This window comes from Hyposmocoma kahamanoa, unplaced genomic scaffold (genome assembly GCF_003589595.1).
Source record: "Hyposmocoma kahamanoa isolate Upper Pololo Valley unplaced genomic scaffold, ASM358959v1 100021, whole genome shotgun sequence".
In the NCBI taxonomy this organism is placed as follows: Eukaryota; Metazoa; Arthropoda; class Insecta; order Lepidoptera; family Cosmopterigidae; genus Hyposmocoma; species Hyposmocoma kahamanoa.
In genome coordinates, this window is record NW_020653200.1 from 16,407,911 (window position 1) to 16,424,907 (window position 16,997).

General features: G+C 39.6%; 1 protein-coding gene across 1 annotated transcript in view; it reads left to right on the plus strand.

The window, feature by feature from the left end:
• The window catches only part of LOC113226677, a 109,769-nt gene extending 93,524 nt beyond the window's left edge, over positions 1-16,245 (plus strand). Inside the window, exon 3 of the mRNA XM_026459401.1 lies at positions 15,719-16,245. Within this exon, the coding sequence (XP_026315186.1) occupies positions 15,719-16,045 (327 nt within the window). The 3' untranslated portion in view covers positions 16,046-16,245. The remainder of the gene's footprint in view (positions 1-15,718) is intronic.
• Positions 16,246-16,997: the final 752 nt, after the last annotated feature.

Below are 16,997 nucleotides of genomic sequence, written 5' to 3' on the forward strand. Positions count from 1 at the left end.
TGTTTCTGCCGCGTTAGTTCCGCGTCGGAACTCGTATTCAAAAATCATTCGAGTGATTTTTGAATACGAGATTTTTGATTTTCGCAGTATCCATCTTTCTTGTCTAAATTGAATAACAAAAACAATTGAAAGTCGATATTCAAATGTTTCAAATTTAAAAAAAAAAAGTCACAGAAACCATTTGAAAAAAGTTTCATTCGAAAACCTCAAACCATGAAGATTCTATGAAAATTCAAAGAACCTATTGCAATAAAACGGCAATTTCATACTTTAACCCCTAATAATAAAACGCGATTGTTTTGATAATTTCCTCTAAGATTGGACTGTGGAATTGAAAAATATTGACCAATTATATAAGTCTAAACGAGCCTTACATTGGCTTTTTAAGGCAGAATGTACTCTATCTAATTGACAGCATAAATGGTAAAAATATGTGAATGAACTAAATTAACGTTTCCTTCGTACAAAAAATTTCATATGTCAAGAACAATGACTGCTTTTAATAAAGATTTACGCCAACTCATCTGGTAACGCCAGGTATGTTTCTCTGAGCTCGCACCTCCTTACCTTTCCCGTCCTAATCCGTGCTACGCCATAGCCATACAAATCGCCAGTGAAATTAAAAAATAAGTGTGACGTTACATTCAAAAAAAAAATTGAAAAATCCGCGACATCGCAAATATTTTATAAAATTAAATATCCCGCTTCTCCGCCCGGCATTGAGCTGCGTACGCTATATATTAAATGGTGGCGTTATTGGTGATCAGCCGCACGTGAAGGTGTGAATGAGACGAGCTCTACGACTTTTCGGACATAAAGGTTGGTGGTAGCACGGTTTCCATTCCTTTAACTTGCGAGCTCACCTTTATCCAGCAGCTTCCCACGAGCTATCGATGGTCGTTTAAATTTTTTATTATAGCGTCACCATATTTGGTCCTTTCGAACTGCGGATGAACTGCGTTTCACTGCATTTAGTCCTTTAATTGCCCGCCCTTATTAGAATACCAATTGTAGGTCCTGATAAGTGTAGGCATTTACCGCATTTCTACGAAATACATTGCGTATTTCCTGTGATTTTGTTCTACATAATCGTCATTGAGACACTCCGCACCGCGACATTGCGTCGTGAAAATCGGACAAAATCATTGTAATCCCGCAACCTATAAGTAATATTGGTATATTTATATATATTCTCCGCATATTAATGGTGTTTACTTTTTATATTGGTAAAATAATTGCATTTCTCATTCGTCAAAAATATTATTTCACATTTTATTTTTACAAATATTCTGTTATCGATCGGTTCATAATTTATTATAATCTGACCGTGTAGAAAGTCACGTACACCGCGTTATATGTAACTTAGGTTACTTATATTTCAATTTGCCGCATTATAATATAATACACCGTTGTCATGACTACGAAACAAACAAAGTCAAAAAATGCTGACGATTGTTTCTCAGATGCAGATTCTGAAGATCCGCAGCTGTTAAGATACAAGCTAAAAAGGCAGCTGTGTTTGAAATAATTCAGAGTATTTATGATTCGTCTGCGAGTAGTAACAAGAGCGCTGAAACGAGGGAAAGTTTTCTCGCTGAAAGTCAATCTATTGACATTTTACGCACTGAATTCCTTGAGTTATTGGATAATTATAATACGCGCCTGTTGACTATTAATTCCGCCGCGAAACCTGACTATAAATGTCTAATTGCTTTCGAACAATTATACAGTCGCATTAAGCGACTCCAATCGCAGTACTCGACTTCATCATCAGTTGGTGATAATGTCGCGTCGCATAAAAGTAAGCCTCGGTTACCTCCTATCGAGTTGATGTCTTTTTCAGGTGACATCCGTTCATGGCCATTGTTCTATGCTAGTTTCAAGTCGACCGTTCATGATAATCCATCGCTCACGGATGCCGAAAAATTATATTATTTGTTAGGTAAATTGTCAGGCAAAGCTCTATATGCGTGCGCAGGTATTACACCTAGCGCCGAAAATTATAATTTGTTATTGCAATCGCTTATTGATAAATATGAAGACAAGCGTATGCTCGCCTCCGCCTATCTAAATCAGTTGTTCGATTTCAAGCCCATAAGCGCCGCATCAGCAGATAACTTCGACTTGTTTTCTGATCGATTTGTCAGTGCAGTCCGCGCAGTGGATAATTTAAAGATAGATAAATTGAGTGATCTTATTGTATTGCATATTGCTTTGAAAAAGTTAGATTCAGATACTGTACGCGCTTTTGAGTTGAGTGTAGGTTCTAAAATGCCTACTTTTGATGAGCTCGTGGTGTTCATAAAGAACCGCTCTAAAGTGTTCGAACGCACGTCCACAACTTATAATAATAATTTAAATAAAAATGACCGCCCTCGCTCTAAACAAAATAATAATATTTTAAAGTCGCCGCCAAAGTATCAAGCTTATGTAGGTACAGTCGACCCCGCTTCTAAGTGCTTGTGTACAAATATAACGCATCAGCATTTATTCAAATGTCCCGATTTTAATAAAATGACGCCCGCAGAACGTTTTAAATACGTAAAGGACAGAAGTGCCTGTGTAAATTGTCTTAGCTTAAAACATCGTGTATCGAACTGTAAATCAGAGCTTACATGCCGCACTTGTAAATCTCGCCATCACAGTATGTTGCACTTTACGTCAGGAATCGAACCTTTGATTTCGGCACCGCAGCGCAGTGAAGTCACAGCGTCACATGCGCCCGCTTCGCTGCCAGTTATCGCTCCTCATATTCCAAGTGATCGTGAACGCACAGACGTAGCGTTGTGTGCGACATCCATTGCCGCTTCTCAGCCGTCATCATCGTTTGAGCCCGTTTATACCGAACAATGTACTGTGTTGCTTGCGACCGCTCAGGTCGCTGCGTATGATGGTGAGGGTAATAAACATCTTTTGCGCGTCCTTCTCGATTCTGGCTCGCAATGTCACTTTATTACAAAAGAGACTTGCGAACTGTTAGGTATCCGGCTTCAGGATTCAGAACGTACTATTGTAAAGGGATTTGGTGGGGTCGAGAAGGTAATTAATTCAAGTTCCGTGAATTTAGAAATTCACTCCCGCTATAATAATAACATAAAATTTAGTATTGCGCCGCTCGTAGTGGATCGAATTACCGATGCGCTGCCTAGTGCTGTTGTAGACACGTCTGTCTTATCACACTTACGCAACTTACCGCTGGCAGACGAGACTTTTGGAACACCTAATAAAATTGACGTTTTGATAGGCGCTCCACTCTTTGCACATTTATTGATACCCGACGACGTAGTTCACGCCTATGACGTCACGTCAGCACCTCCAGCATTACGTACGGTATTAGGATATGTTATTATGGGTTCCGTACCTACGTTATTTTCCCGCCAAGCTTTGACATGCTGCCTAGTTCAGGAGCATGGTTTAGATAATCTTGTTAAAAGATTTTGGGAGTTAGAAGAGCTTCCTTCAGCCCCGCCCGTTCAACGCCCCGAAGACGTTGAATGTGAACAGTTTTATAAAGATACTACAATCCGCGATCCTGTTAGTGGTAGATACGTAGTCGGACTGCCATTTAGCGAGGATGTATATTTGTTAGGCCACTCCTACGAAACCGCCCGAAGACGCTTCATGTGTCTCGAGAAAAAATTAGAAGCTTCGCCTAAGTTGAGGGCAGCTTATGATGACGTCATCAAAGAATATCTGAATAAAGATTATATTTCACCCGCACCCCCAGATACCTCTGATAACTCATTACCCATGTATGTCATTCCTCATCACGGAGTAATAAGAGAAGATAGAACGTCGACTCTTCTCCGTATAGTTCTGGATGCTAGCTGTAAGACCAGCTCTGGAACTTCGCTAAACGATATTTTACATCACGGACCGAACTTGCAAGGTGATTTATTTCAAATAATTTTGAACTTTCGCCTCTTCGCCATCGCCATGACTGCAGACTGTCGCCAGCAGATCTTACAAGTTATTGTTCGTGAATGTGATCGTCGTTATCAATGTATACTATATCGATTCAATCCCCAAGATCCGCTGACCCTTTATAATTTCAAAAGAGTTTGTTTCGGTCTAGCTTCGTCTGTGTACCATGCATTGCGCACGGTCAGACAGCTCATCGAAGATGACGGTTCTAGATACCCACTCGCGAGTGCTATATTATCTACCTCGCTTTATATGGATGATGTAGTATTTTCGGTTCAAACAATAGAAGAAGGTGCCGGCGCAGCTGATCAACTAATCGCTCTCTTTAAAGGCGCGCAGTGGGATCTTGTTAAGTGGAATAGCAATTCTCGTACTGCTTTAAATGACATTCCCGCCTCGCACAAGCTGCCCACTGAGGTTGAATTTGATAAGTCAGTACAGCACAAAATACTAGGCTTGTATTGGTCGACGAATGATGACGCGTTTTACTTCAAAATATCTCCTCCAGCTGATGATAAGTGCACTAAGCGCTCCATCTTATCCACTATCGCGCGCCTGTGGGATATAATGGGCTTTGTTGCTCCCACAGTTCTCTACGCGAAGTTGCTAATAAAGCAGCTTTGGCATCTTCATCTAGATTGGGACGATACACCGCCGCCCCACATTACTAAAATGTGGAGACAGTTTTGCATCGAGCTGCCGGCTCTCAATGAGCTGCGAATACCACGCCACTTAGGTGTGTTTGTAGATTCCAAAGTCACTCTGTTGGGATTCTCCGACGCTAGCGAGCATGCTTATGGTGGTGTCGTCTACTTACATGTCGGCTCCGTCAATGGTAACTCTACGCGTTTAGTCTGCGCCAAATCTAAAGTAGCGCCAACAAAACCGCTCTCGATCGCACGACTGGAGCTTTGTGGATTAGTCTTGCTATCCAAACTACTTCGCACAGTTTTAAATAATTACGCTAATCGTATCTCAATCAATACCTACGCTTTTACAGACTCTAAAGTCGCATTATATTGGATAAAGAGTTCGCCTCACAGGTGGCAGACTTTTGTTTCAAACCGCGTAGTACAAGTTACGGAAAATATTCCAGCTGAACATTTCTATCATGTTTCGGGCGCTGATAACCCAGCCGATTGTCTGTCTCGTGGTGTTATGCCGCAGAAATTAATGTCGCACCCTTTGTGGTTGCACGGACCTCCCTGGGCTATACTCAACCCACCTCAGTGGCCCCTGCGTGATCTCGACGGTCAACCACTCGAGAATATGCCTGAACAAAAGACGCTGTCTCATCCTGTTAACACACCTGTGAAGAAAAGCGCCGTCTATGACCTCGCATTGCGCACGTCATCATGGTCTAAACTGCTGCGCATTCTCGTATACGTTTTTACATTCGCTAAGTTATTGCCCCGCCGCGTTACTGTTGCAGTAACTGCTGATCGACTTCAGTTCGCTGAAAATAAATTAATAAGCGACCTGCAACTGAAATATTTTGCAGAGGAATTTGACAAGCTTCGCAACGAGGTGTCATGCTCGCCTGCCTTCAATAGATTGAGACCTTTTATAGACGATAACGGTTTGATTCGTGTAGGAGGTCGCCTCGACAATTCTGACTTGGAATATGCTCACATGCATCCAGTCGTTCTACCGCGTAATGATCATATAGTGAACTTGCTGATTGATTATTATCATATAAAATATTTACACGCCGGTCCAGAATTATTGATGTCGCTTCTTCGACAAAAGTTCTGGATCCTATCCGCACGCCGCATTGTAAGACAAAGAGTCCGTATGTGCAACACTTGTTTCAGACTCAACCCGCGTCCAACGTATCCTCTAATGGCATCACTTCCTGAATATCGCACGCAACAAATGATAAAGTGTTTTACGCATACTGGCTGTGACTACGCGGGTCCATTTCCATATACTCCTGTGCGCCGTCGAGGAGTCAGGAGCGAAAAGGCATACATATGCCTCTTCACATGTTTGACTACACGCGCTGTCCATATTGAAGTCGCTACCGACCTCAGCACTCCCAGTTTTCTCGCCACTCTTAAACGTTTCCTCGCGCGTCGTGGCCCTGTCCAGGTAATGCACTCGGATAACGCAAGTAACTTTAAAGGTGCCAACGCTTATTTACGCGATTTATATAAGTTTTTAAATGACGAATATCGTCCGAAATTGGAATTAGAGTTTGCTGAGAGTCGTATCACTTGGTCATTTATTACACCCAATTCTCCCCACAAAGGTGGAGCTTGGGAGAGTATGATCAAAGTAGTAAAAACGCATCTATATCGTGTTATTGGTCGGCAACTACTTTCTTTCGAGGAACTTTGTACTGTTCTCACTCAGATAGAGTGTTTGCTTAACTCTCGTCCGCTAACAGTACTGAGTGCCGATCCTGGAGAAACCTCAGCTCTATCGCCAAGCCACTTTTTACACACCGCGCCTCTTTGTTCGCTACCCGCGCCTGAAGTAGAGTCTGATAATCTCAGTTTACTTCGGAGACATTCGCTACTGGACAAGTTACTTCAGTCATTTTGGCAACGATGGAGGATGGAATATCTGCATGGACTTCAGATTAGACAGAAATGGAATACTCCTTCCACACCTATCACTCCAGGATTAGTCGTGGTTGTGATAGATGATAACGCACCTACTCTCTTCTGGCCATTAGCGATCGTGGAGAAAGTCCACAGCTCGAAAGACGGTATCATACGCACTTGTACTGTCAGATCCGCGAGCGGAACTTACATCCGTCCTACCGTTCGTTTGTGCCCTCTTCCGCGTCAGTAATTTATTACATAACTTATATTGTTTATTAGCATTTAGTTTATCAATTTTAAGTAACACCGCATCTTACCGCATCTTGTAAATAATACTCCCGCATCTATAATCACTCTCTCATAAAACTCTAGAGAGACCGCTAGTTTAGAATAGTTTAATTTTAATTTGCTCAATTATGAGTTTCTTTATGTATTATCCTATTTTCTATTTCCTCTTGAGATATTAGACCTAGTTCTAGTCTCACTTACGGTTGTCCTTTTAAAGGTGACCCTTTAAGGGCGGGCGGAAATGGTAACGCCAGGTATAGTTTCTCTGAGCTCGCACCTCCTTACCTTTCCCGTCCTAATCCGTGCTACGCCATAGCCATACAAATCGCCAGTGAAACTAAAAAATAAGTGTGACGTTACATTCAAAAAAAAAAATTGAAAAATCCGCGACATCGCAAATATTTTATAAAATTAAATATCCCGCTTCTCCGCCCGGCATTGAGCTGCGTATGCTATATATTAAATGGTGGCGTTATTGGTGATCAGCCGCACGTGAAGGTGTGAATGAGACGAGCTCTACGACTTTTCGGACATAAAGGTTGGTGGTAGCACGGTTTCCATTCCTTTAACTTGCGAGCTCACCTTTATCCAGCAGCTCCCCACGAGCTATCGAAGGTCGTTTAAATTTTTTATTATAGCGTCACCATCATCACTAATATCACGGTCTTAGTTGCCCATTGTATTCAGCGTAGATATATTGTTATTATTTAAAAATATAACATATTTAGAGTTAATAATAAAATCACGTTATAAGTGAAGTGCAAACTATAAACTTCAATATCTTGAGTAAAAGAGCAGTGATACAAATTTAGGGGCACCAGCTGACTCCATACAACGTTAATATCAGTACCATACAAATTATTTTCACTTGATTTGCCTTGATGCTGCGGTAGAAACCAGGTATTTTAAGGCTGTAAAAAGTATAGCATAAACCTACCTGGTGGTGGATACACATTGATATTTAATTAGCGGTAAGTATTAAAAGAATTGTTGTACTTTCTTAACTTTAATACAAATAGAAGATCAGTCGAAAATACTATTACTGAAATCATACTTTTGCTGCGCGGTTTTTTTTTCTCTTTCTGAATAACAATCTACTAAATCTTTCATCGCGAATTTTTATTAAACGAGAAATTTTTTTCCTATATACTATTAAATAAAAAAATAAACAAAATATTGAACAGATTTATGTAAATAAATAAGTTCAATTTAACTTTGAATCATTACAAATCAATATTTAGTTAGACAATAAATTCGAAAATAATATTGTTTCTAAATGCTAAATTTTACATATAAGAACAATGTTACTTTAATGTTAAAGCCGCGTCATAGTACGAACTGAGTGAATGAATAGTCACAAAAAAAAAGAAAAAGAAAAGTCTCAAGAGTGAGGCGGGTAATATTGACTGGACTCCTGTGTTGGACTGCGTAGTTATTGATCAGAAGGTAGCTTTGCTCAATGAAATTATATTAAGGCTTTATGATCGTCATGCGCCTTTAAAACGGGTTAAAATCAGACATGCACCTGCCCCCTGGCTATCACAAGATATTAAGATCGCTATGGCTCTCAGAGATAAGGCGAAACGACGCTGGAAGAGGCTTCCTACAGATGACAACCTAACTCGTTTTAAATACCTGCGTAATCGCTGTAGTCGCTTGTGTAGAGATGCTAAGAGATCTGGAAATTCCTAAAGTCCATTGGGATTGGTCGTTCCACTGCTTCTGGTGATTCGTCCCTTCCTGGTCTTAACGCGCTTAATAGATATTTTTCCCTACCCCCTGTTACTTTAGATAAGCATCGTAAAAGCGCTACCCTTCGCATTTTGGCTGACTATACTTTACCGGCATGTAACCTCTTTCTCCTTCCGGACTGTTACCGAATGTGGGGTCAAAACCCATATTCTCTCTATTTCTTCTACTGCTGTTGGCAATGATGATCTCAGTTCCCGTATGATTACCCTCATACTCCCTGAACTTGTCCCTATCCTCACTCATGTTTTTGACTTCTCTTTAGAAGCTAGTTCTTTCCCTTCTCATTGGAAACTCGCCCATGTTATACCTTTACCCAAAACATCTAACCCTACTTGCCTTTCCGAATTCCGTCCCATCTCCATTCTCCCATTTCTATCCAAAGTCCTCGAACACATTGTCAACAAGCAGTTAATGTTGTATCGTTCTTCTAATAAGTTGCTTTCCTCGTTTCAGTCAGGTTTTCGTTCTGGCCATAGCACTGTGACTGCACTGTTGAAGGTAACAGATGATATTCGCCTCGCAATGGACAATGGTCTTCTCACTTTGCTTATACTTCTGGACTTCAGCAGTGCTTTCAACTCTGTGGACTTTGACGTATTGCTTGCTTCCCTTCGCTCTTTTAATATTTCTCCTTCGGTTATAGCTTGGTTCGACTCTTACCTCAGAGGCCGCTCACAGTGTATTCGCTCTGACGAGGCTTCCTCTGATTGGTGTGACTTAGTTGCTGGCGTTCCTCAGCGTGGTGTTCTTTCCCCTCTCCTTTTCTCTGTTTTCATCAATTCTGTCACTTTTGTGCTGTCTTCAAACTTCATCTCTATGCTGACGATTTGCAGCTATACCGCAGTTTTAAAGCGTCTGATGTCGTTGCAGCCGTTGAAGCGGTTAATGCTGATTTACGAAGCATCGCTCATTGGGCTGAGTGTTTTGGTTTCTTGGTGAATCCCAAAAAGTCACAGGCTATGATTGTGGGAAGTGGGTATATGCGTGGCATATTGCATCTAGATTCTGTCCCACCTATAGCGTATAATTCCACGCCTATTGCTTATGCTTCTACTGCAACTAATCTTGGCTTGCTTTTAGATTGTAATTTGGTTTGGACTCCACATATTAATGAGGTCAGTCGTAAAGTCCATTTCTCCATGCACTCACTTAAGCGCCTCCAAAACGATTTACCTTTAAAAACCAAGATATGTTTAGTCCAAACACTTATTTTGCCCTTCTTAGACTATGCTGATTCCTGCTATTTGGATGCTACTGAAGAACTGCTAAATAAGCTTGAACGACTGCAAAACCTGTGTATAAGGTTCATCTTTGGGCTTCGTAAATAGAAAGAAATTTCTATTAGAAATAAGCAGAACCTTTTGTTTTTAATTTCACTTGTATTCTTTGTGACTTGTTGTATTTTTCCTGTACAATAAACTATTAAATAAATAAAGCTGCCAATAAAACATCATAGTTTTAACATTATAATAAGCTTACTTTAAGCGTGTCATGGCATGAAAAGTCAATGTAAGGTTAAAGTAATATTGTTTTAAGAGATTGTGGTAGTCCCCTGTTCTGTGTTGTTATTGTAATTCTAATGTGCAATAAAGCATATTTCATTCATTCAAAGTGATACAACGCAAGTAGCAGTACCCACGATTAACACGGTCAAAATATTTGAAAAGTTTAAAGAAATCATGACAACCTGACACTTATCACTGTATTTAATTAAATATATATCATTACATACAATGCAGAGATAAGTCACATAAGTGAGCGATTTTGAACTATAGTAGTTCAGTCGCCAGACATAAATCCGTGTTAGTTCGAACTCAGCTGGGTCTTGAGGTGGTTAAAAAGACTAGTATATAACAGACTCTCAAATACTTTAGCACACCGAATCGGTGTACTATAACTAAGAATTGGCCTATAATTGAGAACGTCGGTACTGCCATCAGACTAAAACAATGGTGTAATCTTAATGATGTACCACAATGAGACGAAACACATCACTATACGAAGACATATTATAGATAGTAGTTAGCTAGCAATGATCATCCACAATGAAACAAAATTCGCCTCTAAACAATAGATAATTATATATTATACATATTATAATTATTATATTATATATATTTATTACATATTATAGTTTAATTTGTAATAAATATATATAATATAATTACTATAGTAATAATAGCTATTTCTCGAAAACTGAAGCGCAAAGACGAATAAAAATTGATGAAATATCGACGGCACTAGCGTATCTTTCAAGTGTACACCCTTACGTAGATTAAAGATTATTGCAAGTGATAATAAAGTTAATTTAACTATTAACAAGTTAGAATGAGGAAACTCAGGGGCATTTATAATATTATTTCGGGTCACATACAAATCCATGATATTGTAATGTTACCGCCATTATGAGATTTTGTTTTTTTTAATGGACTTAGTCTTGACCGCTACCAAGCCCTGGAGCAAAGATAGGTCTAACGAGCTCACGCAGAAGATACATGGCAATCGGATGTATGGATATGCTTGGAAGCACAGAGTCAGGCATTATAAAACACATAGCCTGCCTGCATAAAGTATGACAAAAAGCGCTTAGTAAGCCTGAAAGGAATATCAACCAAGTAAGAATGATATCCCACCGAACGTCTGGATGTCCGATGGTACATGGACGCAGGTGGTGGTGGAGCTCATGGGCAAACTCACCGAAATACAATCTGTAAAAAAAACTTATAAACTGTACTACTGTGGGCTAAACTATGAACCTTATTTGCTATGAACATTATCGTCGTCGCAAATAAATACCCTAGCTACCGATCCAAGAGTTTGTTGTTGATAGCTCGCTGAGCCGTCCCATACGTGACTGCAATACTCCATGCAAGATCGGACTTGTCTTTGTACTAGGTTAAAAAGTTAAAAGCACATTGTTAAGGATTCCCAGCTTGAAACAATCTTGTTAGCTCCACACAGGGAGACAATACTTAAAGTCAAGTTCGTACCCTCTACCATGGCTTCTCTCAACGAACGGGTACCTTACTGTCTTTTGTTTTGGACAGATATATCTTCGTAACTGTGTGCTATCATCTGCATACCCAACAATATCTGGAACTTTTTTTATTATATCAAGTGACGGTATGAATAAGTCGTGCGCCTGATGGTAAGTTACACGCCTGTCCATAACATTTGCAGTGCCATGCAGAGCTTTAAACCACAAAGATCTGAGGGACACTGCCACTGCGCCCGTCACCCTTACCCTCCAAAACCGGAAAACAAAATACATGACGTTTTCCTATGACTCACTCTCCCAACCGACTTTAAAATCACATTCAATATTAGCGCATAACTGTTTTGGCTCTGTAGAAAGTACTTGTATATGTCCTAAACTTAGCAGCACAAACACAATTAAATATTTAGGCATCACAATAGATAGGTATTTGAACTTCAAGGCCCATATTGAAACTCTTACGGCTAGAGTACGAAAATTAATTTATATTTTCAAAAATTTAAGACATGTCGCCAGTGGAAAACTGCTGAATACTGTGGATTTGTCTCTTTGTCAGTCGTTGTTTGTGTACTGCTTAACGACTTGGGGAGGGACCCATAAAAACACCTTGCTAAATCTGCAAATTGCACAAAGAGCCATACTGAAAGACAGCACATTCCGACCTTTTCGTTTTCCCACTGCAGAACTCGTTACTAAATGTGATGTACTTTCAATACGCCAGTTGTTCATACTACTAACCGTAACAAAAAGCATTCACTAACGCCTTATATCACCTCACTCCAAACCTGCAAAAGACGAGCAGACATTGTTTGTACCACTTAACGGTTTCGAACTGCACACTCCCATAGGTAATTTTGCTTTCTTGGTAGCTTTTTGTACAATAAAATAAATCGTTCACTACGTATATATATATATCATAAGAATAAGTTTCAATGTAAGAAAACCATACAAACCTGGTTAAAAGGATTAAACCACAATAATACCGAAAATTTAGTATTTGTTGTTACGTAATATCAATAATAGTTAAGATGCTAACTAATATAATTAAGTATTCATGTTTTATTGTCATTTATTGTTATTGAACAAAATATGTTGAAAATATGTTGACTAACCATTATGCTATAAGCACTGATTTGGATACCTAAGATACAAGTAAGCAATTTTACTTAGTTTAGATACCACCTAGATTAACTTGCACTACTACCTTAATTAAAGTTATGTAAACATACAATATATCACTATATGCGATTGTCTGGCACATATAAAGGTTATTTAATAAGGTTCATGTATTTAAGTTAAATTTATATACAGAATAAATTTATCTTTATCTTTAATGGTGTGTGATAAGTATTTTAGCCTATCCAGGCACCGATACTAGGGACATGCGGGAAAATAAAGATATACGTCAACACCCCAACAAACACCCCAACACCCCAGGTCAAGGTACAACTCTTTACGTCGCACAAAATAAAGTTTCAACTGCTCATCTGCACAATATTCCGGCCAATCTGAACTTACATACATAAAAACTTTTTTTAGCACCTCATCATGTGTATATGCGTTTTGTACTTCATTTCGTGTGACAGGCAAAAAATTTTGAATAAAATTAACATACGTTTGCTCTGTGTCTCCGGACTTGGATTCCCTACTGGTAAACGTGATAACGCATCCGCTGCATTTTTATCTCCCCTTACAAATTCTATTTTACAATCGTACCCGGCCAATATCACCGCCTACCTCTGCAACCTGCTAGCGGCCATTACAGGAATACCTGTTTTATCACCGAAAATTGTCACTAGCGGTTTGTGATCGGTACGTAAACAAAATTTCCTACCATACAAATATTGGTGGAATTTTCTAACGCCAAAAATAATCGCCAGTGCCTTCCTTTCAATTTGTGAATATGATCGCTCCGCAGAGTTAAGAACCCTCGAAGCGTACGCCACCGGTCTCTCGCCAGCTGGTGTGACGTGCGAAATCACAGCACCGTCAGCTGTTAGCGTCAGTTGTTAGTACTAGTGGTAAATCTAGTGAATAATGCGCTAATATGTCACTCGAAACTAATAAACTCACAATTTTGGTTAAATTTGGGCATAGGCCTGAGATAAATCAATTTTAGAGAATTTTTTTCCGGCATCTAACCTAGCAAGTAAATCTTCTACTTTTGGCGCAGGGAAACGGTCCACCTCAAGACACTTATTTAAAGTAACTTTAAAGTCAGCACATACGCGAATGGTTCCGTCCTTCTTCATGATCGGTACTATCGGTGTAGCCCAGTCCGATGTAGTAACAGGGCTGATGATTCCGTCGCGCACCAGATCGTCCAGCGCGCGGCCCACCGGCTCGCGCAGTGCGTACGCCAGCGGCCGTGCGCGCATAAACACCGGCGCCGCGCACCCTCGCGTAATCTGAACCCCACTGTCCCGCCGGTAAACCTCCCGAGGCCATCCGCAAACACCTTACAATATCTGGAACTAAATTCCGTTAAATTAAAAACGGGTTGACTTTTCACTCGCATAACAAACCATAGAATTAATATTAATGTCTAGTTCTCTTAACCACTGTCTCCCGAGTAGGCTGGCCTTTCCCCTATCCACAATATAAAGATCTAAGTGCTTGCTCGTGTTCCCATAAGTTACAAGTGGTCTAATTTTACCTACAGGTTTCACTGTCTCGCCAGTGTAATAATGTAATGTTAAGTCACTGTTTCCCAGCGGACAATTTGTAAACAACTGATCATAACAGGTTTTGCTAATGCACGATATTGCACTACCTGTGTCGATCTCCATTAGTAAATTACACTCATTTATCTTAACATTTACCGTGTATGGTACAAACTGTTTTAAAGTTGAACATTTTAAAGAAAAATTATGTACCTCGTCGTTTCCCTCACTGGCATTTCCTTGGTACACCGCCTGCTCTTCAACTAAGTTGTAGAATGAGCTCTCATTATTTAGATTCGGGCACATTTTCTTAAAGTGACCTCTTTTATTACATACTCTGCATACATACGCTTGAAATTTGCAAGTATTCATCTGATGAGGGCCCCCACACGCACGACATTCGCTCTTCGATTTCTGGAAATTCTTACTACTACGATTCACACCATTTTTATTTCCGCTACCCGCTTCTCTTAGTTCACTTGGACTTCCGCTTACATATCGCCTCGAACTCGTGCACGTCGTATCCGCCAGCCGGCTGACCGGTTCTCGTCGCTGCGGCCGCACCGCGCGCCCCGCTGCGCCGGTGCCCCTCGCGCGCGCATACGTTAGCCTGTGTACCGCCGACGATGACGATGGCATAGGCGTGACGTCACACCGCCTGGAATACTCCTCCACTAGTGCCGCGTCTTTCTCAGCCGCTTCTATGCTCACTGCGATTTTAAATGCCTCATCGAAACTTACATTGTCCTCCGCGAATAGCCGCTGTGTGATATTTTCGTTTCTTAAACCACACACGAATTGGTCACGCAAATTTTCTTTTAACGTCTCGGCCGTAAATTGATAATCTTTCGATAGTTTTTTTAATTCTGTGACATATTCTACGACGCATTCGCCGTTTTTTTGAACCCGTTGTCTGAATTTGGAGCGTTCTGCAAGTAAACTAGGTTTCGGTTGCAACTGCTTGCTCATCAATTCCACCAACTCACTATATTTTTTTTGTAGATGGTTTTACGGGTATACACAAATTGTCCATAAGTTCGTAAGCCTCACTACATATAACTGTAATTGAGGTAGGCACCTTCATCGTATCCTTGACGTCTTTTACCAGAAAGTACTGTTCCAGACGATCAATGTACAAATTCCAATTGTCTTTCGTAACATCAAACGCTTCGATCTTTCCGAGCGACATTTCAACAAAAAAAGTATTTTTTTTTATTCACTATTTCACAACTAATCACTATTTAAACGCGAAGTTCTCACAAAATAAACACCTCGTCGCCACTGATAAGTATTTTAGTCTATCCAGGCACCGATATGCAGGAAAATAAAGATATACGTCCGTACTCAAGAACCGTTGTATTCGAAGAGCAAGTAATCTCGTTTCACAACGTCAAAGTAAAGTTGTATCCTACCCTCATACATTACAGTGTGAATCAAGAGTAACGGATATATAGAAAATAACTGATAAAATTAATTTCAAAGTACCTAATGGGGAATATGTTTCCCACATTGTTATCTAATGTTGAATGTTGTTTGTCTGGTCGCAGGGTCGTACATTCAGCAGCATCATAAAAAACTTCGTGAAAGAGTACAGCAATCTGCGCGACTTCGAGCGGGAGTATAAGACAAAGCGTGGATGGACCGCCTACGAACAGACACTGGCCAACATGAAGCGGCGCTTCCCGTACTACGTCAAGGAGATCCAGGGTATTGCTGATGGCTCTGGCGTATCTTTCCACCAGGTTCGCACTCCCACACAAAGTACTTATTTATACAAAGAGACTAATTTTCATGTTATACGATGGCCTCTATTTAAAACCTACTTACAATATAATATATACTTTAGCAACATTAAGATTATATGTTTAGTTTAAATACACAAAATCACCACCCTGTACACTCTACTACTTCATTTTCTAGAATAGTGAACAGATTATGCCTAGTTAACTATCGAGACAACAAAGCCAAGGTTCTTCTCATATTATTTTCTTTCAATAAAAAACGTAAAACTACACCAGGGGGCCTACCACAACCTCTTAAAACTATATTACTTTAACCTCACATTGACTTTTCGTACCATAACGCGCTTAAAGTAAGCTTATTGTAATGTTAAAACTATGATGTTTTTATGGCAGCTTTGTGACTATTTATTCACTCAGTTCGTACCATGACTCGACTTATTGCTCTTATGTCAAATTTAACAATCTTAAAATAGTTACACGGACGCAATGGAAACAATATTATTTTCAGTTTTATTGTCTAAATATTGATTTGTAATTATTAAAAGTGAAGTTGAACTTATTTATTTACGTGTATCTCTTCAATATTTTGTTTATTTAATAGCACATAGAAAATAAATTGTCGTTAAATAAAAATACGCGTCAAAGTCAAAGTCAAAGATTATTTATTCCATAGGTAAAATAAATTTACACTTGAAAACGTCACATTTAAGCTACAGCTTGTTCACTACACTGACCTCCCTGAGAAGAACGAGCAAGAAACTCCAAGGATTGCTCTTTTCAAATAAACTTAAATAAACTTAAATGCTATGGAATACACTTTGAATCAAATTTGTGTGGATTCTGGAGCCGTGTCGTCTTTCCATACATCTTTATCTAACACGTAGTCTTCAATTTTGTAATATGATTTTTCGATCGAAATATTTTATTACTCGATTTTTATTTCGTAAATTATGACAGCGCTATATGCTCCTTGGCGAAGCTAACAGTTGACACTAGACTTTAGTTCCGAATTCACAACGTGACTACCAAGATTCAGTTTGTTTTATTTATTTTTCTTCATGAAAATGCGGAAAAATAATAGAAA